This window comes from Lissotriton vulgaris, chromosome 5 (assembly GCF_964263255.1).
Source record: "Lissotriton vulgaris chromosome 5, aLisVul1.2, whole genome shotgun sequence".
Classification (NCBI taxonomy): Eukaryota; Metazoa; Chordata; class Amphibia; order Caudata; family Salamandridae; genus Lissotriton; species Lissotriton vulgaris.
In genome coordinates, this window is record NC_141693.1 from 454,908,255 (window position 1) to 454,934,880 (window position 26,626).

At 46.1% G+C, this 26,626-nt stretch overlaps 1 protein-coding gene across 1 annotated transcript in view; it reads left to right on the plus strand.

Annotated features, from left to right (window-relative positions):
* The window catches only part of LOC147711075 (protein-arginine deiminase type-2-like), a 727,074-nt gene that overhangs the window by 483,124 nt on the left and 217,324 nt on the right, over positions 1-26,626 (plus strand). Inside the window, exon 11 of the mRNA XM_086921889.1 lies at positions 11,357-11,508. Coding sequence (XP_086778015.1) covers positions 11,357-11,508 — 152 coding nt within the window. The remainder of the gene's footprint in view (positions 1-11,356; positions 11,509-26,626) is intronic.

A 26,626-nucleotide genomic window follows, 5' to 3' on the forward strand; every position in this document is an offset into this window, starting at 1 on the left:
TTCCCCTTACACGTCCAGGCCTGTGCACTGCATCCTGATGCCTAGTCCTGTTGTGTTTGTATTATGGTCATATGAGAGCGGGAAAATCACTAGCATGGCTCTGGGAGCATAGATTTCATTTCCGCACTTTGTTCACAATCTGTTAATGGAGACAGCTGCAGAGAATGTTGCTGAATTACCAAAATGTGGAGTAGGAGTTTTGTTTCCCCTATGTGTGAGAATTTTAACATTTTCCTCCATCAGGTACCCAAGTTAGTTTCCTTAGATGGTGCGGGTAGACCAAAATATCGACCAGAGAGACATAATGATGCTACAACTGACTGATGGGAAAGAATATGGCTAAACAGGTGTAGGGATTCATGTGTACCTGTTCAGAGGGGCATTGGACTAACTTTATGAAGAGGCCACGACCAACGCGAATATTGTTACCCCTGTAAGTAATGGTGTGGTAAAAGTGAGCAGCAGAATACACCCATGTATTCTGTATATGCACCACTCTGGTGCATATTGTTTCAAGCATTTCTGTCACTTTTGTTCTGGAGGCAGTGCTGGCTCATAGGTTACAACCCCATCCACACCCAATCAAGGCATCGCAGGGTTGCTCACATTACAGAACATGCCCGTCTCTTATCACTGGAGGAGGAGGTGCAGTGCCTATTTGTCTGACTTCTCAAAAGTGCCCGCACTCCAAATGCCACTCATGTGCAAGGAAGGTTAAGAATTCAAACCCTGAAAGAGAAAGTTGAGCACAAGGCATAGCACTTGTGAATGACTACTTCTAAACTGAACCTGATAATGACATATGTCTGGAAGTAGTCAGAGCTAGTAGAACAAGACAACTACTTTGACATCCATCTCATTGTTGGCGAATGGTTTGAATCAATGTAGACAGGTCACCTCTGTGCATGACTTTTTCTGTCTCGGCTCCTCTTGTGTATGCTTTTCTGGCCTAGGTAAGTCGAGGTAGAGATGAGTGTGTGTGTGTGTGTATTTCTGTGTACCTTTCTTACTCAGCTTTCCTCTTCTATCAATGCATTTGGCTATAGTCTTCTTTTAGGGCTGATACCCAAAGTTGTGGCTCAAAGAACTAATGCCTTAATACTATTTGTGTATCATGTTACAATGTCGACATTCAGAGCCTGATGTGCCAACATCGGGTTGCACCTCAGATGCAATATCTGCACAGCATCTGCAATGAAAGCTGAGATTATTTTAGTGCTATGGTGAATGTATACATCTTTCAAAGCGCAAATGAAGTTCAGATGGGGCACTAAAAAGCAGGTATACATTTTATAAAGTTGAATACAGGGATGGGGGTCTGCTGTCCCTCCCAAACCACCGTCCCGCATACACAGCCATTTGCCAACAAATAAAATATCTGTGTGAGCGAGCTCCGCTGGCAAAACCAGCGAGATCAGACATCATCCGTCTTCAGAGGGGGGGTCGTGCCTGCACACATGGCAGCCCCTCACTCCTAAATACTTCCTGCAGGGGCACCGCCAAGCTCGACTCTCCGGAGCCCTGGGATCGCCCAGAACACAGGACAGGCCACCCTCCTAATTGTTGTGTTTTAGTCTTTTGGCCTCTGGTCTTGTGTCGTCACGGTCACGTGACATGCGCAAATAAAGAAGGTCTACGCATGCACGTACGCCAGTTGGCGACAGCGTGGAGACCAAGATAGTTGCATAATTAAGAGGTCTGAGTGGTTATTTCTAGGCCACCAATATCAGTCCCCAGGGCCCGCATTCAGTACCCTCTGTGGTTTCAGGAGGAATGAGTGAGCACTTCTTGAAGGTCTACTACCTCCAGATAATCATAGCTTTTGAGATGGATATCTAGGGGTTTTGAAATGGAGGTCTTTGTGAGACAGGGAGGTAATCTTTAGCTGTATACTTGCTTCGTAGGACAGCCAATTTAGGGATTTTAGGACTGGGTATATGTGAGCATTTCTTTTTGTACCCGTAATCAATCTGGCAACAACATTCACTGAAGTCCTTAGTGGGGCCAAGGTATATTTGGGGAGGCCACAGGGCATAGCACTGCCATAGTCTAGCCTCGGCAGAAAAAGCACTTGGACCATCAGGTGATTAGCTCCCTTGAACACCTTGCTCATATGATTCTTCATGTTCAGATGCTTGTCCAGGGTGATTCTGAGAGATTTGGCTGAATCAATAATGGGGGGGAGAGGGGGAGCAGTCAAAGACAGTGAGGCGCTTTATCCAAAGGTCTAACTTGGGGTTGTAATTCGGAGGAGAAATGAGAAGGAATTCTGTTTTGGAAGTGTTGAGCAGGAGGTGGTTCTCAGTTAACCAGTTTTGAGTATTCGTTAGGGTAGTTTTGAGTGATTTGAGGTTTCCCGGGACGGTGATTTTCAGGTAACGTTGTGTGTCATCCACATCACATGGAAGAGAATGTTCATGGAATTTAGTGTATTCGCGAATGGTTCCAAGAACAAGTTGAAGAGTGTGGGAAATAGAACGGACCCTTATAGGACCCCCATGGATACTGACGTGGCTGGGATAGAGAGTGGTTCACCTTGACTCTTTGGGATCTGTGGTGGAGGAAGGATGAGAACCATTGCAGCACCAGACCAGAAAGGCCCATCCTGTGCTTCATAATGGATAGGAGGTTGTTGTGATTAACGGTGTCAAATGCAGAGGAAAGGTCAAGGAGGATTAGTAGGCAAGATTCATTTTGGTCAATCATTTTTAAAATGTCATCCATAATGTGTGTGAGAGCCGATTCAGTGCTGTGCCCACTCCGAATTCCAGATTTATGTTGGTCAGGAGTTGGAAATTCTCAATGTGAGCGCAAAGTTGAGATTGAATGCATTTTTCTAGAAGTTTGGCCAGAGTGGGGATGTTGGAGATAGGGCATCAGTTTTTAAGGTCAGCATTACCTGCATTCGAATTTTTTAGTATAGGTGAAACCTGAGCTGCTTTTAGGCAATCAGGGATCGTGCCTTGTGACAGTGAAGCATTGACAATCTTTGTTCAAAGGGGGATGACGACATCCTTGATTTCTTTGAAGACTGAAAGAGGCAGCGGGTCACTGAAGTGATTAGATGGGTTGATATACTGAAGAATCTTGTTAATGTCTCTTTCACTGAAGGGAGTAAAGGTGGCCCATGAGGCATTGTTTTTGGTGTTCAGACTAATTGGTGTGAGCTTCTCTAAGGGGGACGGAGGTGCCCACACCCAGAGGATGGCAAAAGAGCCTTCTTAGAATCCAGTTCAATATTGATGAGTCTTGATTTCTCAGTAAGGAAAGCAGCCAATTTGCTGCATGAGGGTGGGCTGACTCTAGGGTCAGGGTGGTTGGGTGCCTCCACAAATTGCTATTTAACAATTTAAAAAGTTTCTTGGGGCAATTAGAGGCATGATTAAGTTGGGATCTGAAGTAGTCGGCCTTAGTGCTCTTGATTTGTTTGTTATAGGAGCTCCTTACCAATCTAAGGACTTGTAGCTGATCCGAGGATGGTTTGGATCTCCAAGCTCGTTTAATTGCCCTTAGGTTGCGGCGTTCCGAATTTAAGTTGTCAGTAAACCGAGGTTTGGAGATTTTTGTTGAGGCATTTTTTTGTTGGAATGGTGCAATGGAGTTTATGATACTAGAGATAGAGGAAGTAAGTGAGTACATGAACCTCTAACATGTCAACTTGGGAGGAGAGTATTTACAACAAGGGGTGGTGAGGGACAGAGTCTCTGAATTAAGCAGAAAGCTCTCACCCAGTCAAGAGATCAGGGCTAGATCCAACACCGTTTTTTAGCTCACTGCACCATCCCAGTTTCAGAACCTGGCTGTATGCAAATTAGTCTGTTCCTGTCCCAGTGCATGATGGGAACAGGGCAAACCAAACTACAAAAGCCAATTCTTACACTGGGAAGGAAACAAGCTCCCGGGGACCGGTTTCTGGCATTACAGCCGTCTTCGGCCCGGTTTGCTTGAATCCTGATGGTGCAATGAGCAAGGGTCTCACATCTGAGAATACCCTTCCACGCTTAGGGTGGACAAAAATATTTACAACAAGGGGTGGTGAGGGACAGAGTCTCTGAATTAAGCAGAAAGCTCTCACCCAGTCAAGAGATCAGGGCTAGATCCAACACCGTTTTTTAGCTTACTGCACCATCCCAGTTTCAGAACCTGGCTGTATGCAAATTAGTCTGTTCCTGTCCCAGTGCATGATGGGAACAGGGCAAACCAAACTACAAAAGCCAATTCTTACACTGGGAAGAAAACAAGCTCCCGGGGACCGGTTTCTGGCATTACAGCCGTCTTCGGCCCGGTTTGCTTGAATCCTGATGGTGCAATGAGCAAGGGTCTCACATCTGAGAATACCCTTCCACGCTTAGGGTGGACAAAAATATTTACAACAAGGGGTGGTGAGGGACAGAGTCTCTGAATTAAGCAGAAAGCTCTCACCCAGTCAAGAGATCAGGGCTAGATCCAACACCGTTTTTTAGCTCACTGCACCATCCCAGTTTCAGAACCTGGCTGTATGCAGATTAGTCTGTTCCTGTCCCAGTGCATGATGGGAACAGGGCAAACCAAACTACAAAAGCCAATTCTTACACTGGGAAGGAAACAAGCTCCCGGGGACCGGTTTCTGGCATTACAGCCGTCTTCGGCCTGGTTTGCTTGAATCCTGATGGTGCAATGAGCAAGGGTCTCACATCTGAGAATACCCTTCCACGCTTAGGGTGGACAAAAATATTTACAACAAGGGGTGGTGAGGGACAGAGTCTCTGAATTAAGCAGAAAGCTCTCACCCAGTCAAGAGATCAGGGCTAGATCCAACACCGTTTTTTAGCTCACTGCACCATCCCAGTTTCAGAACCTGGCTGTATGCAAATTAGTCTGTTCCTGTCCCAGTGCATGATGGGAACAGGGCAAACCAAACTACAAAAGCCAATTCTTACACTGGGAAGGAAACAAGCTCCCGGGGACTGGTTTCTGGCATTACAGCCGTCTTCGGCCCGGTTTGCTTGAATCCTGATGGTGCAATGAGCAAGGGTCTCACATCTGAGAATACCCTTCCATGCTTAGGGTGGACAAAAATATTTACAACAAGGGGTGGTGAGGGACAGAGTCTCTGAATTAAGCAGAAAGCTCTCACCCAGTCAAGAGATCAGGGCTAGATCCAACACCGTTTTTTAGCTCACTGCACCATCCCAGTTTCAGAACCTGGCTGTATGCAAATTAGTCTGTTCCTGTCCCAGTGCATGATGGGAACAGGGCAAACCAAACTACAAAAGCCAATTCTTACACTGGGAAGGAAACAAGCTCCCGGGGACTGGTTTCTGGCATTACAGCCGTCTTCGGCCCGGTTTGCTTGAATCCTGATGGTGCAATGAGCAAGGGTCTCACATCTGAGAATACCCTTCCACGCTTAGGGTGGACAAAAATATTTACAACAAGGGGTGGTGAGGGACAGAGTCTCTGAATTAAGCAGAAAGCTCTCACCCAGTCAAGAGATCAGGGCTAGATCCAACACCGTTTTTTAGCTCACTGCACCATCCCAGTTTCAGAACCTGGCTGTATGCAAATTAGTCTGTTCCTGTCCCAGTGCATGATGGGAACAGGGCAAACCAAACTACAAAAGCCAATTCTTACACTGGGAAGGAAACAAGCTCCCGGGGACCGGTTTCTGGCATTACAGCCGTCTTCGGCCCGGTTTGCTTGAATCCTGATGGTGCAATGAGCAAGGGTCTCACATCTGAGAATACCCTTCCACGCTTAGGGTGGACAAAAATATTTACAACAAGGGGTGGTGAGGGACAGAGTCTCTGAATTAAGCAGAAAACTCTCACCCAGTCAAGAGATCAGGGCTAGATCCAACACCGTTTTTTAGCTCACTGCACCATCCCAGTTTCAGAACCTGGCTGTATGCAAATTAGTCTGTTCCTGTCCCAGTGCATGATGGGAACAGGGCAAACCAAACTACAAAAGCCAATTCTTACACTGGGAAGGAAACAAGCTCCCGGGGACCGGTTTCTGGCATTACAGCCGTCTTCGGCCCGGTTTGCTTGAATCCTGATGGTGCAATGAGCAAGGGTCTCACATCTGAGAATACCCTTCCACGCTTAGGGTGGACAAAAATATTTACAACAAGGGGTGGTGAGGGACAGAGTCTCTGAATTAAGCAGAAAGCTCTCACCCAGTCAAGAGATCAGGGCTAGATCCAACACCGTTTTTTAGCTCACTGCACCATCCCAGTTTCAGAACCTGGCTGTATGCAAATTAGTCTGTTCCTGTCCCAGTGCATGATGGGAACAGGGCAAACCAAACTACAAAAGCCAATTCTTACACTGGGAAGGAAACAAGCTCCCGGGGACCGGTTTCTGGCATTACAGCCGTCTTCGGCCCGGTTTGCTTGAATCCTGATGGTGCAATGAGCAAGGGTCTTGGAAGGAGGAGAGGGCATATTTACTGTGGGTTGCTAGTTCAGTTGTATTGATATATATGAGGTCCCTTTTCCATATCTTCAATTTCTTTGGTTGAACCTTCCTCGGGGGACACCTCCCTGTTAAAATAGAAGAAGATGCTGTGGTGGTCGGACCAATCGCAAGGAGTAATGGTATCCAGTGTGATGGCATTTCCTTTGGAGATGATGAGGTCCAGAATTTCTCCTTTATTATGAGTTGGCCGGTCACAATATTGAATCGGCTCATGATCACATAAGAATGATTTGCCAAATTACCTTTGCCAACTTTAATAATGATTATTTAGGCATTTGAACATTTTTTACATCTGAGAATGTTCAACTTTAGTATGACATTTTTCCTCACGTTTTCGCGTTCGTCCTGATACTCCATATTTCTCAGAAAATAGGGCCAGAAGGAACCCTAAAATTCATGTGCATTGCTATCTGGACCCCAAAAGAAACAGTGTAGGCTTGTTTGTATTAGGGTGTCCGGCGATGGAAAACTGCCCCACTCATGTTTCCAATTCCATAATCTCTGCTCACCAGAATCACCTTTCTTTTATTCTCATACTCATCGACCTCTCCTCTTTATTGTATACAGCCGTGGCCGGCAGTGGGAGTACCTGCAGGGCAGTGATGTGGGGAGGGGGAGGGGGAAGGTGGAGGGTAGTAATGTATGGATTACGGAGCTTCCCAGGTAAGTTAACATTTAAATAAATAAAACGAATTTTGTTGAGTGCACTGCATCACCAAATGCGATGAAGTGCTCGCAACGAAATTCATTTTATTTATTTCAAAGTTTACTTACCTGTAAAACTCCGTAATCCATACATTACTACCCCCCACCCTGCCCCTCCCCACGTCAGCGCTCTGCAGGTACTCCCACTGCCAGCCGCGGCTCATTTTATATGCTGCCAATCAACTCACTTTGCTACCTCCTAACCGATCTTGGGATCACAAAATCTGTTTGAACAGGTTCCCCTCCTATCTATCTAATCTTTCCCCCTTAGTCTCTTGGTGCTCCTCGCTTTTAACCCTGCACCCCTTGCGGTGTGTCTTCCAAGGCTCAGTACTGATCCACTCCCAATCTCTCTTTACATCTCATCGTTTGGCAATATGATCACATCCCATGACTTATTCTGTCATCTCTACGTGGATGACACCCAAATTCTTCTCATGTTTCCTGCTTTTACTCCATGTATTCAGGCAGATTTCAAAATGTTTTACAGCCATCTGCCACTGGATGATCATTCACTCACTTATGTTAAACTCTTCTAAAATGGAAATAATAGATTTTCTCCCTGCCTCAGCACCTGCCTCACTCCCATACCCTATTGGTTTCCACCCATGGATCGTGACCTCAGCGTCCTTGGCAAGAAAACTAGGGATACTGTTTCATGTCCTCCCATGTATCAACAAAGTTCATATCTTGGCAATACCATACCACAGCAGAGTAGCACTAGTATGTACTGACTTTGGTTCAAGTTTCCACATGCTGCAAATGTCAGATAAACACCAAAAATATTCCATCTCTGCAGCCACTGCACACAATTTGTTCTGATCTCTTTTAAACACGAAGAACATGTCAGTTAAACCACAGAAACTCTCCTTCTGTGCAGTCACTGCACGCAGACATTTGTGCCTTCTAGATGAAAGCACATAACAAGTGTCACTGTGGTCTTTGAAGATAGCAGTGGAAAATTTCTTTACCCCAGTCACTATGGTCTTTGAAGATAGCTGTGAAAGTTTTCTTTAAATAACTGCAACAATCAAACTTTCACCAACATCTCTCCATCAGTGCATCCACAGCACACTGTATGTTCTTACATCTTTTGAGTATAAGTTCCAAATTGTGCCTTTTAATATTATTCATTTATTATACTTTTAAAGACACTCTTGATACATTAGTGTGATGTGGCTGGAACACCAACACCTGGTTGTAGAGACTGTCCATCCAACTCACAAACATTTTTGTATGTTTCCATGTGGCTGGAACACCAGATTAGGCTGTAGTTTAACTACTCCTCCAACTCACTGTTGTCCTTTGTATTGAAAATTTTGTGGCTGGAACACCAAAACCGGTTGTAGTTGAACTACTCCTCCAAATCACTGCAGCTGTAGTATTCACAGGCTGAAGTGTCAGTTGAAGGTGACACTGCTCGCTGGGGCTGTCCATTGGAAGGACACTGGCGGGGCTGGCGCTGGCTTGCCTGGAAATACATTCTTTATACTTGTAGTTGCTTGTAGGATCTCTTGGTTTCTCTTGTAGTTCCTAAGTTTCTTTGTTTCTTTGCTGTACCAAGAGTCTCTAGGGTCCAAGTATGCTCGTCGCCAAAAATATGTTGTGTCCTATGTGGAAAGACACCAGGAGCCAGGATGTATATTTAGGTCTTCTTTATTAATCTTCTGATTCAAGTTGCATCTCTCTTGACTCCAGCCAGCCTAGTGTGGTACCAGCCCCACCAGGAGCAGCCTGCCTAGCTGCTCAGCCCATCTCCAACTGTCACATTCATCCCACTCAGACACCCAGGCATTTCACGCATCACAGGCACACCAACATTCTAAGACCAAGTCACACTCTGGCTGAGCAGCTAGAGTCAGCAGGGCTAGAGTACATGTTATACATTTAAGTAGGGTATAACAGATACATTTCAACCTTTCCAAGAACAAGGAAAAATTCACAACTAACAGCTTTCAACAGGCACAGACTTCGGTAAATATATACAAGGAAAATATAGTCAAATAACCCATGAACGTTCATTAAAAGCGGAAGTGACATCACATGCCATTTAACCTTTACTTTCGCTCACACATGCATGCTTACATATACACACATACACACACTCGCTCGCACATAAACACACTCTCCCCCACAAGCACGCACACAACATACAGTAAACGCATTTTTACTTACATCTGCTGCCAGAGAGTGTAATATTTCAGTTAATTTTAATCCATTCTTTATTACAATAATAGTGACTAATATTTAATTATTCACTATTAGTGTAATACAAATTTGACAGAAAACAATGGAAGTGGAACCTCAACCAATGTCAATAAGAACGAGCTTTCCCTGTGTTCTTGCCACAGGTTTTGCCACCTCTGACACCAGGAGTCGCAAAGACAATGACAGGTGTCACAAGGGGCAACACAGGGGTCGCAGGTGACCCCTTCATGATGTCCTAGAATTACCCCTTTCCATACAACCAAGACAATCATCCCCCTCCTCACTAGTTAACTATAATTCCCTATTATTCAGTTTCACCCAATAATCTTTCACAGCACAGGATACAGTTTGACATTTCGCTACAGGAAATATCTTTAATTTCCTTATACACACTCCTACCTCAGGTCAGCTCCTTGTCAGCAAATATACAAAGTAGTATTTTTCAAAGCCATAGATGAATTCTCCCAAAGTACCTCACTGTAATTTTGAGATGCTACATACCAAGTCCTAGCTACATGCGCTCACCCAACAAAAACGTCCTAGTCACTACCAAACCCCTGAGTGCAGCATTGAGGTTAAGTGCCCTTTCTATGACTAGGAAAAACAAGAGAGGGGCCCCCCCTGTGAACACCAAAGGGACAGGGCAACAGATAGACTGTTAGTCAAAATTACATTCCCTTTGAGAATACATCAGGATGTCTTATTAGTGACGATTGGGTAAGAATAATGTATGAATTGTTATCAGACTCTTCTGGTATATTCCCACCGGGAATTTAATTTTGACTAACACTTTCTGTAACTGACTGGTATTCTTTTACCTGCTGAAATTCACTCAATTCCTCTATTAGCACCATTCAAATAGGATGACCACTATTTCCCTCCATATCATTACAAATACTGTGTACAAAGTTTCCATGTAAAGACGTTCGCTTGACAGCTTAATGCATTTTGGGTGATCTAGTCTTGTTTTGCTACCATTGAACTAATTAAACCAAAACACTAAAAACAATGAATTTTTGTTGAACGTTTAGGACTGGATATACAGCCTGATTCATGAAGGAGAATTGCGCTCGCAAAGAGCCAGATTCTCAGAATCTGGCCCTTTGCGAGCGCATTTTTTGCATTTGGGATTCATCATCCCAAATGCAAAAATCAGTAATAGCGAATTCGCAAATTTGCGAGGAATTACATTTAAGGAATCTCTATTTGAGATTCCTTAAATGCAATTCATCATCCATTTTCAAATTGCGAAATCGCAATTTCGGGCCGCTATTTACCGCGAGGTCAAACCTCGTGGTAAATAGCGAAAACTTAGAAAAATGCTTTTAAAAGCATTTTTCTAAGTTGCATGTTACACACACACATGTCTTTTGGACATGTGTGTGTGTGTAACATCTGTGTAATTTGACATTTCAGGGGTGTTACAGGGTGTCCTTTGGACACCCCTGCACCCTTGAAATCGCAATCTCATTTGCGATTAGCTAATTGCTAATCGCAAATAAGGAATGACTCCCCATTCACTCCTATGGGCCTTTAGGCCCATAGGAATGAATGGGGAGTTATTCCTTATTTGCGATTAGCAATTAGCTAATCGTAAATAAGGAATCTGTAGGAATTGCAAAAAATATTGCTATTCCTACATGAATCCCGTTTTGCGAGTCTGGAATAGCGATTCCTTATGATTCGCTATTTCAGACTCGCAAAACTTCCCTATGATGAATCAGGCTGTTAGTGTCAATATTGACTAGGACTGGGGTAGTCACCCTGTATTCGAAGCTGCTCTCATGATTAATTTTCTTCAAAGCTTGTTCGGAAGAAACATTGGTTATGTAATACTACCCACATTGCTGCAGTATCACTTGTCAATATGCTCCACGTAGTGCACGTAAATACATAAACAAAAGAAAATGTTGCTTAACAGAATGTAATATTTTTATTACCAATGAGTTGATCATGAGAAAGTCTTCTTTCTCTCTTACCACCAGCGTTCTGATTTTGGTTATGTGTCCAAAACTGCCTTATGCTCCGAAGTTACTAGCCTGGACTCCTTTGGCAATCTTGAAGTGAGCCCTCCTGTGACAGCAAACGGAAAAGAGTATCCTTTAGGCCGGATCATCATTGGAACCAGCTTCCCAACGTAAGAAGCAAAAGTTCATGTTTTCAGTGTGGAAAGTTTTAAAGAACAGCACTATTAAATGTAATCAAATTTGTAGGAGGTCTCTGTTTTTCAATGACTCTTCTGCCCGATGTATATTAATTAACCAATCATTTGTCTTTTTTAAGGTTGCGTCTGAATCTACGTAAAAGCAGATTATATGGCTTAATTTGCCTTGGGAATTCGGCACTGAAGAACCCCCCTCTCCATAGATAAGGCTCCTTACTGGGTCATTAGGGAATTTTTGTCGCACATACTCCCACTGGCACAGCAGGAGCACTTTCGGAAAATCGGAATTCTGGCTGGCATGCCATTGTATGGCATTTTTTATATTTTTCAAAGACAAACCGGCAGAGTGGGGTTTGTTTTAAAAAAAAATATAAAAGAAGTGCTGAGGTTCCCCTGGAGTTTTCTCTCGGCCGGGGAGGGCTAATGTTACTTTTTCCTGTTTCAGACAGTTATATAGAGCATGGTGGTCATGGGTAGGTAATAGCATCGGAAATGCTGCCCTAGGTGTCAATTAGGGGACTCCAAGGGTCGCATCTGCACACCCTAAGCCACCAGTTGTGAAACCTTGCTTGCGACCCCTGGCTGTTTATCAGCCTTAGCAAGCCCTCTGGTGGTATAAAATCAGCTGCAGGTTGAGCAGCGCTTGATTGCACTGCTGTGCTGAAGCTCTACCTGTATAAACGGTATAGAGTCAAAATATCGAGTTTTTATTATCGACTAGACATAATATTGAGTAAAAAGGAGTCGTTTCTGTCCTGTAACTCCAGTTCTGTAGTAGGGGCATCTCTGTTATAGTCATAATCTAGTGAATAGTCCCGCCCATGTGCGTGGACCCCGGAGCAATCAAAAATAATCTCTTAAAGTGTCGAAAAAATGCAGAACTGCACAGACACTTAAGATAGAATTTAAAGACATATAATGCAGCCTATAACAGGCTACACTGTCCAGTACTTCAACTAGAAATTCCACCAAAAATCCACAAACAGCAAAGCCTGTCCAGATTTCCCTTGCCTTCAGCAAAAACCCTCTGGAATGATAGAGAGGAAGACATGGACAGACAAGCCCCATAGGCTGCCATTATGTGGCTCAAAACAGGATACTGTGCCTTTAAGAGAACTTTCCAGAACTTCACAGTATCCCAGAATGCACTGCAGGTCCCTTTTACTTTCAGTTCTTTTTGAAGGCGTAACACGCCAGACCTGTAGCATTCCTTACATGAATATCTCTCCACCGGGGAGGAGGGCGGGCGCTTATGACTATAACAGAGATACCCCTACTACAGAACTGGAGTTACAGGACAGAAACTACTCCTTCTGTAGTAGGGGATCTCTGTGTATAGTCATAATCTAGTGAATAGAATGGGAAGCCCATCCCCACACCAAAGCGGCGGTGGAGAAAGAAATCAACACCACTATTGTGCGAACAAATTCCGCAGCGAAGCCTGTCAAACCTGAGCGTCTGCCCTGGCATCAGTGTCCAGACAGTAATGCTTAGCAGAGGTATGAACCGAATTCCAAGTGGTGGACTTGCAAATTTCTGCAATCGGCACATTACGGAGCAAGGCTGTCGTGGCAGCTTTGCCCCTGGTGGAATGAGCCTTAGGCTTACCTCCTAAGGTCTTATTAGCTTTCTGGCAACACAGTTGTATGCAGGACACAATCCACCTAGAGATGGACTGCTTAGAGGTCGCAAGACCCGTCCTGACCGATCCATAATTGACAAACATTTGGTCTGACCTACGAATACCTTTGGTCTTATCCAGATAAAATTTCAACACCCTCCTAACATCCAGGGAATGTAAGGACCTTTCCGCTGGAGATGAAGGGTTCTGAAAAAACGTAGGCAAAGTTATAGTCTGGTTGACATGAAAATCAGAAATAACCTTGGGAAGAAATTTAGGGTGAGTACGCATAACAAGCTTAGCAGCATGAAGTACAGTATAAGGTTCTTGACAACACAACGCCAGAATTTCACTCACCCTGCGGGCCGATGTAATGGCCACGAGGAACGTCGCCTTCCAGGACAGGTGCTGCAACGAAGCCTTATGAATGGGTTCAAAAGGCTCCTTCATCAATCTGGACAGCACCACATTCAATTCCCATGAAGGCGAAGGAAGCCTGACAGGAGGGAACACTTTCTTCAAGCCTTCCAAAAATCTTTGATCACAGGGATCTGGAAGAAGGAAGTCTGTGAAGGGCTTTTCCTGTCAATGCAGCAAGATGAACCTTAATGGAATGAACATTAAGGACAGATCGCGCCAAATGTAGAAGGTAAGGAAGGATCTTCCTTGCACGCCGTTGGGTCAAAGTTCTTGGACGCACACCAGATACAAAACCTCTTCCACTTGTAAGCATAAGAGGCCCGAGTGGAAGGTTGCTTAGACTCCTTCAGTATGTCCATGCAATCTTCGGGCAGATTCAAATGGCCATATTGCACTATCTCAGGAGCCATGCCGCCAAACTCAAAGATGAGAGGTTGGGGTGCAACATCTGCCCCCGAACTTCGTGAGAAGGTCCGGCCTGCACGGCAGCCATATGTGCGGAAGGAGAGACCGGTGAAGAAGGTCCGTGAACCACCATTGCCTGGGCTATTCCGGGGCAATCAGGATCATCCGTGCCCTGGACTGGGACAGCTTGATGAGCACCGCTGGAATCAGGGGAATGGGTGGAAAAGCATACACAAAGCTGTTCGACCAGTTGATCCAGAGTGCATTCCCCAGCGTCCCTTGCTGGTAGTACCTGGAGGCGAAGTCTCAGCATTTGCTGTTTTCGGCGGTGGCGAACAGATCTACGTCTGGAGTCCCCCACCTTTCGAAGACTTCTCCTAGTACCTCGTCCTTTATGACCCATTCGTGGTTTTCCTGAATCAGTCTGCTCAGTGCGTCTGCCTGAGCATTCTGCACACCTGGTAGATGGGTAGCCGTTATCGTCAGTCCTCTGGCCAGAAGCCAGTGCCAGATCATCTGCGCCTCCCGAGACAGGGTGCGTGACCTCGAGCCCCCTTGCTTGTTGAGGTAATACATTGTGGTCGTATTGTCCGTCTGTACAAGCAGAGAGGTGGTCTGGAAGGACGGATGAAAAGCCTTCAGTGCCAAGTGAATAGCTCTGAGTTCCAGGAAATTGATGTGATACGTGCACTCCATCGGAGACCACGTGCCTTGAATCTGTAAGTCTCCCGAATGCGCTCCCCAGCCGTGGAAAGAAGCATCCGTCACGATAGTCTGAGCGGGAATGTCCTTGTGGAAGGGAACCCCTCTGAGGAGATTCTCCGCTGAACACCACCACTTCAGAGACTGACGAGCATGCATAGACAGTCGCATCTTGTCGTCCCAAGATCCTCTCCTCTGGTCCCATTGGTCCTCCAAGCACTCCTGCAGGGGTCTCATGTGTAGTCGTGCATGAGGAGTGAGGAAGATACAAGAGGCCATCGACCCCAGTAGAGAAGACACCGTCCTCACTGTTGTAGATGGAGCGGTCATAAGAGCCTGAGCCTTCCGAAGGATCGATCGCCGTCGCTCCTCCGAAGGAGACACGCTTGCTGACAGCGTGTTGATGGTGGCCCCCAAGTACTGAATGCACTGGACCTGGATCGGGACAGACTTGGACATGCAACCCCAACTTGTTCAAGAGAACGCACGTCTTCTGGGAGTGTGCTTCGGCTTCCGAGAAGTAGGATGCCTTGATCAACCAATCGTCCAGGGACGGGTAGACAAACACCTTGTTCTTCCTGAGGTGTGCCGCTACCACTGCCATGCACTTCGAGAATGTTCTGGGCGCAGACTTCAGCCCGAATGGCAGCACTGTGTACTGGTAATGGTTGGCGCCGACTTGAAATCGCAGAAACTTCCTGTGTTTGCATGCGATGGGCATGTGGAAGTACGCATCCTGTAGGTCTATGGCACAAAGCCAGTCCCCCTGTTGCAACTGAGGAAAAATCTGATGCAACGACAGCATCAGAAACTTTTCTCTGCGAATCCACTTGTTTGTCTGCCGCAAGTCCAGAATGGGCCTGAACTCGTTCTTGTCCTACTTGCGCACCAGGAAGAACCAGGAGTACAGACCTCTTCCTCTTTGAGACAGAGGTACGTCTTCTATCGCCCTTTTCCTTAACAGGATATCGGCCTCCGCCTGGAGCTCGCGCAGTTGATACTGCGAGCTGACCGGAGGGATCGCTGGAGGAGGGCTGATGAACCGAAGACTGTATCCATTGCAAACAATATTCAGCACCCACTTGTCCTGAGTAATTTTTCTACACTCTGCCAGAAAAAATTGAACGCTTCCCCCCACCGGAGCGGGTAATGGATGAAGGGGAAGTAACCGCTCAGGGTCGAGACCCGGCCGGGCCCTTGTTCGCGGTAGAGGACTGCTGTCCCCCTCTACCCTTCTGTCGTTTCTGGAAGGGTCTCCGGAACTGCTGCTGTTGTTGCTGCTGCTGTCCCGAAGACTGCCCCCGTCCTCTTCCTTGTGTGCCGTAGCGCCTCTGGAACGGCCTATAGGATTTTTTCTCTTTGGGCTTCTCCAAGCCCACAGCCGTAAGGGTCTCCGCCTCCGCCTTCATGCGGGCCATCTCATCATCTGCGTGTTTTCAGAACAAAGTATCCCCGGAAAAAGGCAGGTTGGCCACCCGCTGCTGGGCCTCCGGCTTGAGTGACGTGAGCCGGAGACAGGCATGTCGTCGCTGATTGATTCCATGGCAGTAACCATGGGCAGCCAACAAGGAGACATCCGCAGCTGCGCTGATGACCTGATTGGGCACCAGCATCCCTTCCTTGAGGATCTCTTGGAAGTCCTCCCTCTTGTCTCTCGGAAGCAGTTCCACGAACTGTTGCAGGGAGTCCCACAGAGCCCGGTCATAACGTCCCAGCAGAGCTGTATCGCTCGACGCCTTCATGGCTGTGGATGCGGTCCCACACGCCTTCCTTCCAGCTGAGTCGATCCATCGCCTCTCTTCATCTGGCGGCACGGTGGAGGATGGGGAGGTAGAGTGTAGCTTCCTGGCCGCCGTCACTATCACCGAATCCGGTATCGGATCAACTCTCAGAAAGGCAGGGTCCGAATCCGGGGCCCTGTACTTCTTTAGAAGTCGGGAGGGAGCGGCCTTCACCACCGCCGGTGTGAGGAACAGCTCCTCTGCAGGTTCCTTCAATCCAGGTACTAGCGGAAGCAAAGGGCGAGACAGATGCCTCTTGTGCAGCGTCTCGAATATCACTGACGTCGAAGGTGTAGGAGTCGTCACAGCGATACCCAACTTCACAGCCCCCCTCAGGAGGACCTCCTGGAAAGTGGCAATGTCATCCACTGGAGAAACCCTGGTCTCTGGGGAGTCCGATAAGGTTGGGGAGTAGGAACGGGTCCTGGAAGAGTCCGTGCGGGACCTCGACCCCCGCCTCCTATGGCTACGCCTTGATCTGGTGGAGGATCTATGACGACTCCTTGACCTCCCTCTCCGTCCGGAGCGTGAACGTGACCTCCGAGGGCGGTCAACCGGGTCCACCGGAGCGGGTGACTTGGGCTTGGACGAAGCCTTCGGTTTAGGCGTACCCTTGGGAGGCGTAGGAAAAACAGGCAGCGAAGTCGACCTCGCTGGAATTGGAGGCGGCTTCACTGGCAAACCTGGTCCAGGATGCAGTGGAGGCAACGGAGGAGGAGTAGGAGTCCGCGGGGGGAGGCCCCTCGGTAACGGAGGAGGGGGAGTCACCTTCCCCAACGGGGTATACACCTCGGAGTACACCGAGCCCGGCGAACCTCCATCTTTACCGGCCTGGGACGTTGGCGAACTTCCCACAGCGTCAGGCCTCTTGCCACCTCTCCTTGACGTCGAGGAACGGTGACCAGATGGCGAGCGCCGGCCTCCTGACGTCGAGCGCCTCTTCTTCGGCGACGAACGCATTCACCTCGACGGCGATCTTCTACGCCTTGACGGTGACCTTCTGCGCCTCGACGGCGATCGTCGGCGCCTCGACGGCGATCGACGGCGCCTCGACGGCGATCTCCGGTGCCTCGACGGTGACCGTCTGCGCCTCGACGGCGATCTTCCATGCCTCGACGGCGATCTTCCATGCCTCGACGGCGATCTGGGCTTTGACGGCGACCTGGGCCTCGACGTCGACCCGTGCTTCGACGGCGACCTGTGCCTTGACGGCGACCTTGACAACGAGGACTCCCTCGACGTTGAACGCCTCCTCTTCGCCGACGGCGAACGGCGGTGTCGCCTCGACGGCGAGCACCGACGCCAGGCCTGTCGACGTCGAAAGCTCGACGCCGACGTCGACGAGGACGACAAAGAAACAGTCACCGGGGACTTCGATGGTCTAGTAACATCCCTCGACGCCGAGCGTCGACGACGTTTAGTCTCCGACGATGGGGAGCAAACCGTAGTCATCCCTCTCGACGCCGTAGTGGGCGCAATAGACCCAGGCGGAGAATGGTGGTGTTTGCTGGCCTTCCTGCCCCTGGGGAGCCCCCCAGAGGCCTCAGCATGGGCAGAAGAAGCCCCTCCAGACCCACCTTGTGCCTTCAATCTTCTTTCCTCGAGGCCCTGAAGTCTTATCTTCTTCCTGTCCTTCAGGGTCCTGCCAGAGAAGCCTTGACATATCACACACTCCTCAGGGATATGAGAAGAAGGAAGGCAGAGGATACACACCTCATGGGGATCTGATTTGGCTTTCTTCCTGGAGCACTCTGGGCATTTATCGAATAAAGTAGGCATATTCAACAAAAAACAGAGTGCAAGAACCAAGGAGAAAGGCACCAAGTACAATAAAGCATTTAACTTGAGAAAAGCAGTGAAAAAATCACCAAAAACCCTTAAAAAGGGAGAGCTCAATGCTCTAGGGTCCTGCTTGCAGGAGCCGGAAAAAAGAACTGAAAGTAAAAGGGACCTGAAGTGCATTCTGGGATACTGTGAAGTTCTGGAAAGTTCTCTTAAAGGCACAGTATCCTGTTTTGAGCCACATAATGGCAGCCTATGGGGCTTGTCTGCCCATGTCTTCCTCTCTATCATTCCAGAGGGTTTTTGCTGAAGGCAAGGGAAATCTGGACAGTCTTTGCTGTTTGTGGATTTTTAGTGGAATTTCTAGTTGAAGTACTGGACAGTTCCCGGTGGAAATTCGTTTGTTGGAGGATCTTATGCCTTTTCGGAAAGCCATTAAAACTTTTGTGTTTTAGTCTCTCCTTTTAGCTGTCCTTATCTGTTTTGGTTTTGAGTTGTGCTATGTTCTACCTTGTTAGGGCGCCAGGACGCTTCTTTGCTGGAGCAGCTGTGCGCACAATAAATACCTATAACATAACATAACAGTGTAGCCTGTTATAGGCTGCATTATATGTCTTTAAATTCTCTCTTAAGTGTCTGTGCAGTTCTGCATTTTTTCGACACTTTAAGAGATTATTTATTGATTGCTCTGGGGTCCACGCACATGGGCGGGACTATTCACTAGATTATGACTATACACAGAGATCCCCTACTACAGAAATATAGAATAGACATAATATCGACTAGACATAATATAGACTACCAAAATATCGACTAGAAATTTTTTATATCGAATAGAATGGACATAATATCGCATCAAAAATATAGAATGGACATAATATCGACTAGACAGAATATAGACAACAAAAATATTGAATTTAAGGTAAGTTAATATTAATTTTACATTTTTGTGTAATATAATTCTGTAGCAGGTTGTTTCGTTTATAGGGGAATAGGGTGGGAAGTAATTTAATTATATTTATTTAAATACATTATTTTATTTATTGGTATTTATTTAGAATGAATTGTTTATTAATTATTAATGGGCAAATAATTAAAATATAATTGGTAATTAATTTTAATTGATTAATTGATAAATATGTTAATTTTAGTAATTTATTTTCTGTAGCTGGTTGTGGGTTTATAGGGGAATAGGGTGGGAAGTAATTTAATTATAATTAATTAAATATGTTATTTTATTTAGAATTAATTGTTAATTAATTATTAATTGGTAATTAATTAAAATAAAATTGGTAATTAATTTTAATTGAATAATTGATAAATATGTTAATTTTAGTAATTTATTTTCTGTAGCGGGTTGTGGGTTTATAGGGGAATAGGGTGGGAAGTAAGTTAATTATAATTAATTAAATATGTTATTTTATTTATTGGTATTTATTTAGAATTAATTGTTAATTAATTATTAATTGGTAATTATTTACCATATAATTGGTAATTAATTTTAATTTATTAATTGATAAATATGTTAATTTTAATAATTTATTTTCTGTAGCGGGTTGTGGGTTTATAGGGGAATAGGGTGGGAAGTAATTTAATTATAATTAATTAAATATGTTATTTTATTTATTGGTATGTATTTAAAATTAATTGTCAAATAATTATTACTTTGTAAATAATTAAAATATAATTGGTAATTAATTTTAATTGATTAATTGATAAATATGTTAATTTTAGTAATTTATTTTCTGTAGCGGGTTGTGGGTTTATAGGGGAATAGGGTGGGAAGTAATTTAATTATAGTTAATTAAATATGTTATTTTATTTATTGTTATTTATTTAGAATTAATTGTTAATTCATTATTAATTGGTAATTCATTAAAATATAATTTGTGATTTATTGTAATTTATTAATTGATAAATATGTTACTTTTATTACATTATATTCTGTAGTGGGTTGTGTGTTTATAGGGGAATAGCTTGGGAAGTAATTTAATTGTAAGTAATTACATTTTTTTAAATTTCTTTTTGTGTCTAAATTTTATTTATTTTTATATTGTAAATTAGGTTATTGGTAATTTGTAAATAATCAGTATTAGTGGGTAATTTTAATTATTAGTTAATTTTTATTTGTAATTTTAATTGATTAAAATTAATAAAATTGTAAAATATTTTAATTATTTTGTAATTGGTATTAATATTTATGTTATTTACATTTATATATGAAGTATTTACTTTCCCTACTATTGCACTCACTGGAGTGGGAATAGTAATTTTTACCCCTACGGTATCCAACGCTTTCCCTACTGTTGCACTCACTGGAGAGGGAATAGTAATTTTTACCCCTACGCTATCCAACGCTTTCCCTACTGTTGCACTCTCTGGAGTTGGAATAGTAATTTTTAACCCTACGCTATCCAATGCTTTCCCTACTGTTCCACTTTCTGGAATAGGAATAGTAATTTTTACCCCTACGCTATCCAACGCTTTCCCTACTGTTGTACTCACTGGAGTGGGAATTGTAATTTTTACCCCTACACTATCCAACACTTTCCCTACTGTTGCACTCTCTGGAGTTTGAATAGTCAATTTTACCCCTACGCTATCCAATGCTTTCCCTACAGTTGCACTCACTGGAGTGGGAATAGTAATTTTTATCCCTACGCTATCCAACGCTTTCCCTACTGTTGCACTCACTGGAGTGGGAATAGTAATTTTTACTCCTATGCTATCCAACACTTTCCCTACTGTTGCACTCACTGGAGTGGGAATAGTAATTTTTACTCCTACGCTATACAAAACTTTCCCTTCTGTTGCACTCACTGGAGTTGGAATAGTAATTTTTAACCCTACTCTATCCAACACTTTCCCTACTGTTGCACTCACTGGAGTGGGAATAGAAATGTTTACTCCTACGCTATCCAACACTTTCCCTACTGTTGCACTCCCTGGAGTGGGAATGGTTATTTTTACCCCTAGGCTATCCAATGCTTTCCCTACTGTTGCACTCTCTGGAGTGGGAATAGTAATTTTTACCCCTACGCTATCAATTTTTACCCTCTCACTATCCAACGCTTACCCTACTGTTGCACTCTCTGGAGTTGGAATAGTAATTTTTACCCCTACGCTATCCAACGCTTTCCCTACTGTTGCACTCACTGGAGTGGGAATAGTATGTTTTACCCCTATGCTATCCAACGCTTTCCCTACTGTTGCGCTCACTGGAGTGGGAATAGTAATTTTTAACCTTACGCTATCCAACGCTTTCCCTACTGTTGCGTTCTCTGGAGTGGGAATAGTAATTTTTACCCCTACGCTATCCAACGCTTTCCCTACTGTTGCACTCTCTGGAGTGTGAATAGTAAATGTAACCCTCTCGCTATCCTACGGAAAAAATATATATGTTTTAAAATTATTATTATTATTTTTTTAAAGTTACATTAATTATTTATTAATTTTAAGTTTATTTAAGTATTTTAAGTGTGTTTAAATTCATTATATTTATTATTATATACGTTTTAAATTACTTTTAAGATATTTAAAAAATTCGATATTTTGACTGCCTATATGGTGGTGAGTGGGCAGTGGCAGGGCCCATAGCTGCTTGTGTGGCGCCAGCGCGCTGACTTTTTAAACGTGTGCATTTGAATTTCGAAATCTGTTGACTTTTAATTTTGGCATTGTAGTTTAATTTAGACTCTGGTGGGGCCAAGTTAATAGCGGCTGAGGCTTCCCATCCCCCCCGCACTCCCCAGACTTACCTTAGGACGCATACGGGCGGCTGTCTTGTCTTTCCTTCCTTCACGCCTCGTTCCGACAGGGTGGCTAGCATCGTTGAGCGGAGGGGGTGGAGGTGAGAGACAGTCACTTCCGGTGCGCGAGGGGGCCGGTTAGCGGTCTAGTGCTGGGAGGCAGACGGGCTGAGGGCTACAAAAGGCGGATGTCCCCTCGGAAGCGCAGCGGACGAGCGCAGCGGGCGCGTCGTAGGCGCGCCGAAGTGTCGCCAAAGTCGAGCCCGTCTGCGCCCGTCCGCGGGCTAGGGCGACAACCCCTGCTCTAGATGGCAAAATCTATTGGGACAGGGAGCTGCTCCTCAGCCTGCGTCCGGAGACCACTTACTCGTGCAGGCATAGTATGACAGCTGAGGATGCGGAATGTGCACATTGTCGGTTCCGCTACGTCACTGCATTGCAGGGTACTGGTGAGCAAACTGCGCTAGCGTGTGGCCTACTTAATGTGAGGTCACTGCGGAAGCACAGGCTTGATATATTCGATCAGCTCACGGAAAGACAGTTTGACCTGCTGTTTCTTACGGAAACGTGGCTGGACCAGTTCCCTGATTCGGATATTATTGAGGCTATGCCGGAAAACTACTCAATGGTTAGGCAAGACAGGCCAGTGGGGAGAGGAGGGGGGATTGCGATTATTTTTAAAAAACATCTCGGATGTCTAATGGAGATGGCCCCAGTCGCAGATAGCGAGGCTGGAGCTTTCACCATAAAAATCAATGGGGGAATGACGATCAAAGGCTTCCTTATATATAGACCTCTGGGGACTTGTACCAAGTTTAGGGAGAGTCTGCTAGATAACGTGACGGAGGCAGCGTTACGCAGGGACAAATTCTTACTACTGGGAGACTTAAACCTACACCTGAATAGCCCAGGGGATAAAGGAGTGGAGGAGTTCTGCAGGGACATTCAAGCCCTTCAGTTAGAACTGAAGATCTCAAGCCCCACTCATCGTCAAGGCCATCTTTTGGACCCGATTTTTGCAAACTGGGGAGGGGTCGAAGTCTCCGCAGCTGAGCCGATCCCCTGGACAGACCACTTCCTGGTGGTGTTTTCCATAAACAGCACTAAGGCTATAAAACATATTCAGGCACCCCTGAATTATCCGAGGAGGAAGTGGGCTAAATTCTCCTTAGGGGAATTTAATGAAGCGCTGACACGCTGAGGCCAGCCAGGTGGAGAGGACATAGAATCGGCTGACCTGAACCTGAATAGGCGCATTACAGAGGTGCTAGATCACACTGTGCCACTCAGCCGGTCATCCGCGGGCGGCCGCAGGAAGAGAACAGCCCCATGGTTTAATGGAGAGCTGCGGCTGACCAAGGCGGAATGTAAACGGGCGGAAAGATCATGGAGGGTAGCGTATGACAGTCAGGCCAGGGAACTGTTTTTAGAAAAGAGGCGGATACATCACAGGCTGATTAAGAAATCGAAGGCGGCCTTTCATGCAGGAAAAATCCTAGGGGCATAGAACTCAGCTAAGGAGCTCTTCTGCATTTATAAGTCCTTGACAACTATAGAATCATCTGCAGACCCGGAGAACTGTTCGGTGGAATTATGTGATCGTATCGCCGACTACTTCTCTATTAAGGTTGCAAAGATCTACTCGACCTTCCCGAACCCTTCTTCTACATGGGTAGAGCTTGATGTAACATCTGGGGGCACGGAGAGCCTGGGGCCTCTTACAAATTTCATCACCCCCCCTCCTGAAAAGCTAATCAGGATATGTCTTTCTGTAAAATCTGGCTCCCCTCTTGATCCGGTGTCCCCTAAACGTTTGGGGGACAGCCTGGAGGTCCTGGAACCCTACATAAGGCATGTCCTGGATGTCTCTTTTAAGACTGGCATGTTACCTAGGGGATGGAAACAGGCAGTGGTGCTCCCCCTTCGGAAGAAACCTCATATGAGTTTTGAGGTGTTAGAAAATCTGCGGCCCATCTCTCTCCTGCCTTTTATGTCTAAAGTGGCTGAGAAGGTGGTAAATGCCCAAATCATGGACTATGTGGAGGAGGCAGGGCTACTACACACCACGCAGTTCGGCTTTAGACCTCGCCATTTGACGGAGTCTGCCCTACTGATGGCAACAGAGCATCTGAGACAGGGTGTAGATGAGGGGCAAACAATGGCATTGATCCTGTTGGACCTCAGCGCGGCGTTCGACACTGTAGCACATTCCACCTTGCTACAGTGTCTGAGCAGAGGTGGCATCGCTGATACAGCGCTGAGGTGGATCCAGGCCTTCTTAACTGGCAGGGGCTTCCAAGTGAGGCAAGGAGATTGCTACTCTAAAAGGGTTCCTTTGGGCCAGGGTGTGCCTCAGGGCTCGTCCCTGAGCCCGACCCTTTTTAACCTGTATGTAGCGCCTGTTGCCTCCATTGTAGAGAACCATGGCCTTCAGATAGTATCCTATGCCAACGATACGCAGCTGGTCATCTCCCTGTCGCACGCGCCCTGTCTTGTGGCAGATAGTTTCCGGTCGTGTATGAAAGATCTTGCCGACTGGATGGCTATGAACTGTCTGAAACTCAATGGCAGCAAGACAGAGGTGCTTGTGGTGGGGAGAGACCAGTCTACTTGGTCGTCGGCTTGGTAGCCATCCTGTCTGGGGCCGACCCCCACCCCCTGTCAGGAGGCAAAAAACCTGGGGGTGTGGTTTGATGCGGGTCTCACCTTTGGGCCCCAAATCAACCGTGTGGTGGGTATGTGCTTTGGAGTCTTAAAAAGGCTGAGGAAAATTCTTGAACTGCTGCCCACGGAGGCCCGTAAAACCCTTGTACATGCACTGGTGACCGCAAGGTTGGATTATGCGAACCTGCTGTACCTGGGGGCACCTGGGAAAAGTTTTGGTCGCCTTCAAGTGCTGCAGAATGCGGCAGCACGCCTGATCCTCAGGCTGCCCAAAAGGGCGCCCTCGAGGGAGGCCTTGCAGAGGCTACACTGGCTCCCCGTGAGGAGCAGAGTAGAGTACAAGGCCCTTTGCACCTGCCATCGTATCTTGAATGGCAGGGCACCTCGGCCACTGCAGAGCCTGATTGAGCCCTATGAACATGCTCGAGCACTAAGATCTGCGGGTGGGGGACTGTTAAAAATCCCCAAGGTGAAGAATGCCCGCATGGGAGGTAGATTGTTCAGGTATTTAGCGGCAAATCATTGGAACAAACATCCGGTGGAGCTACGACTAGAACCGGCAGAAACTAGGTTCCGTGCTAAATTAAAAACATACCTATATGTCAGGTAGACTGCCCGCCCCTCAGTTAAAATCCCAGCTTCCGCCTCTCTCACCATAGCGCGGGGACACGCCGGTGTGCGTAACTCAGCGCTTTACAAATGCCCCTATTATTATTATTATTATTATTATTATATTTTTTCCTATCGATATTTTGGAGTCAATATTTTTGTACTTACCTGTTTGTAGATAGGAAGTCGATATTCTGGCATTCTATATTTTTACCTCGATATTTTGGCAAGTCGATATTTTGACTGTCGATATTCTGTCAGTGATCTGTATAAACATCATGATGGCCTGCAACCTGACCTAGGTGGGGGAAAGAACTTGTCTCACTCGTTGTTATGTTGACCCCGGGCCGGCTGGTGCAGTCCTTGATTTGATACATTATATTTATCTGCTGCAGGCCTAGGCCAGGAAGCTGAGCGAATGAGCACGAAGCCCGCGCAGCATAGCTGGGCATGATTGTCCAATGACAAGCTGCAGCTGGCAGCACATGTGTGTAAGTACGCACCTGCTGCACCCTACCCTAGCTGAGGACGTGATGCCTGGTAAGGTATGTGTACCACTAAGTTTGGGACCACTGACTGGGTCCAAGGACTGTCAATCTGGTAGCGTGAAAGTGCTAGCAATGATGACTGCCCTGGCAAAGATGATTGGCAAGCCCTCCCTGCCGCGGCACTAAAAGCTGCACTGACGCAGCACAGCCTCAGAGTTGGAGTCGAGTCGGACTTGTGCCTGCTGTGTCGGTGCTGGGTCTCAAGACTCTAGAGTGACTGACTAGAATCAACACAAGTTTAGGACTGGGCCAACTTAATTCACTTAATTGTCACTCTCTGACTGAGTCGGACAGTTGGACCTTGGGTGGGCTGCGGGTGCCGGTGAAGTCATGTGGAGTGAGACTGACTGAGTCATCACATCGGCTCAGACTAGAGTCTCGACTCTCCAACTCCACTTGTGGTGGTGCCGGTCATTGTGACTTTTGTTAGCTGCAGGCCCTGGGTCAAATCTTCTGACATAAGTAGCAAGTAAAGTAAGACAAGATTATCTGTTTTTTGAGTTGACACAAGATTTTCAAATGCTCTGCTGCAAAACTTCATAAATGATTGCTAAAGAACACACATTTCAGGGTCAACCCTTTTAGCAGTCTAGCCTTCGTTTAGGTAATGTGAATACCACATTAATTGCCAGTATTTCATGTTGAACACTGCATCCATGTAGCCAGAGCATGTGCACGCCGGTCAGTGCCGGAATGGCCATACTGGGCATCAAGAGATGGGTGGGCGTTCCCCCAGGAAGCTGGAAGGGTGGGGGTAGGTTTTGTTAGTGGGGCCGGTTTTGTAGCAGTGCAGCAGTCTTAACCGCACTG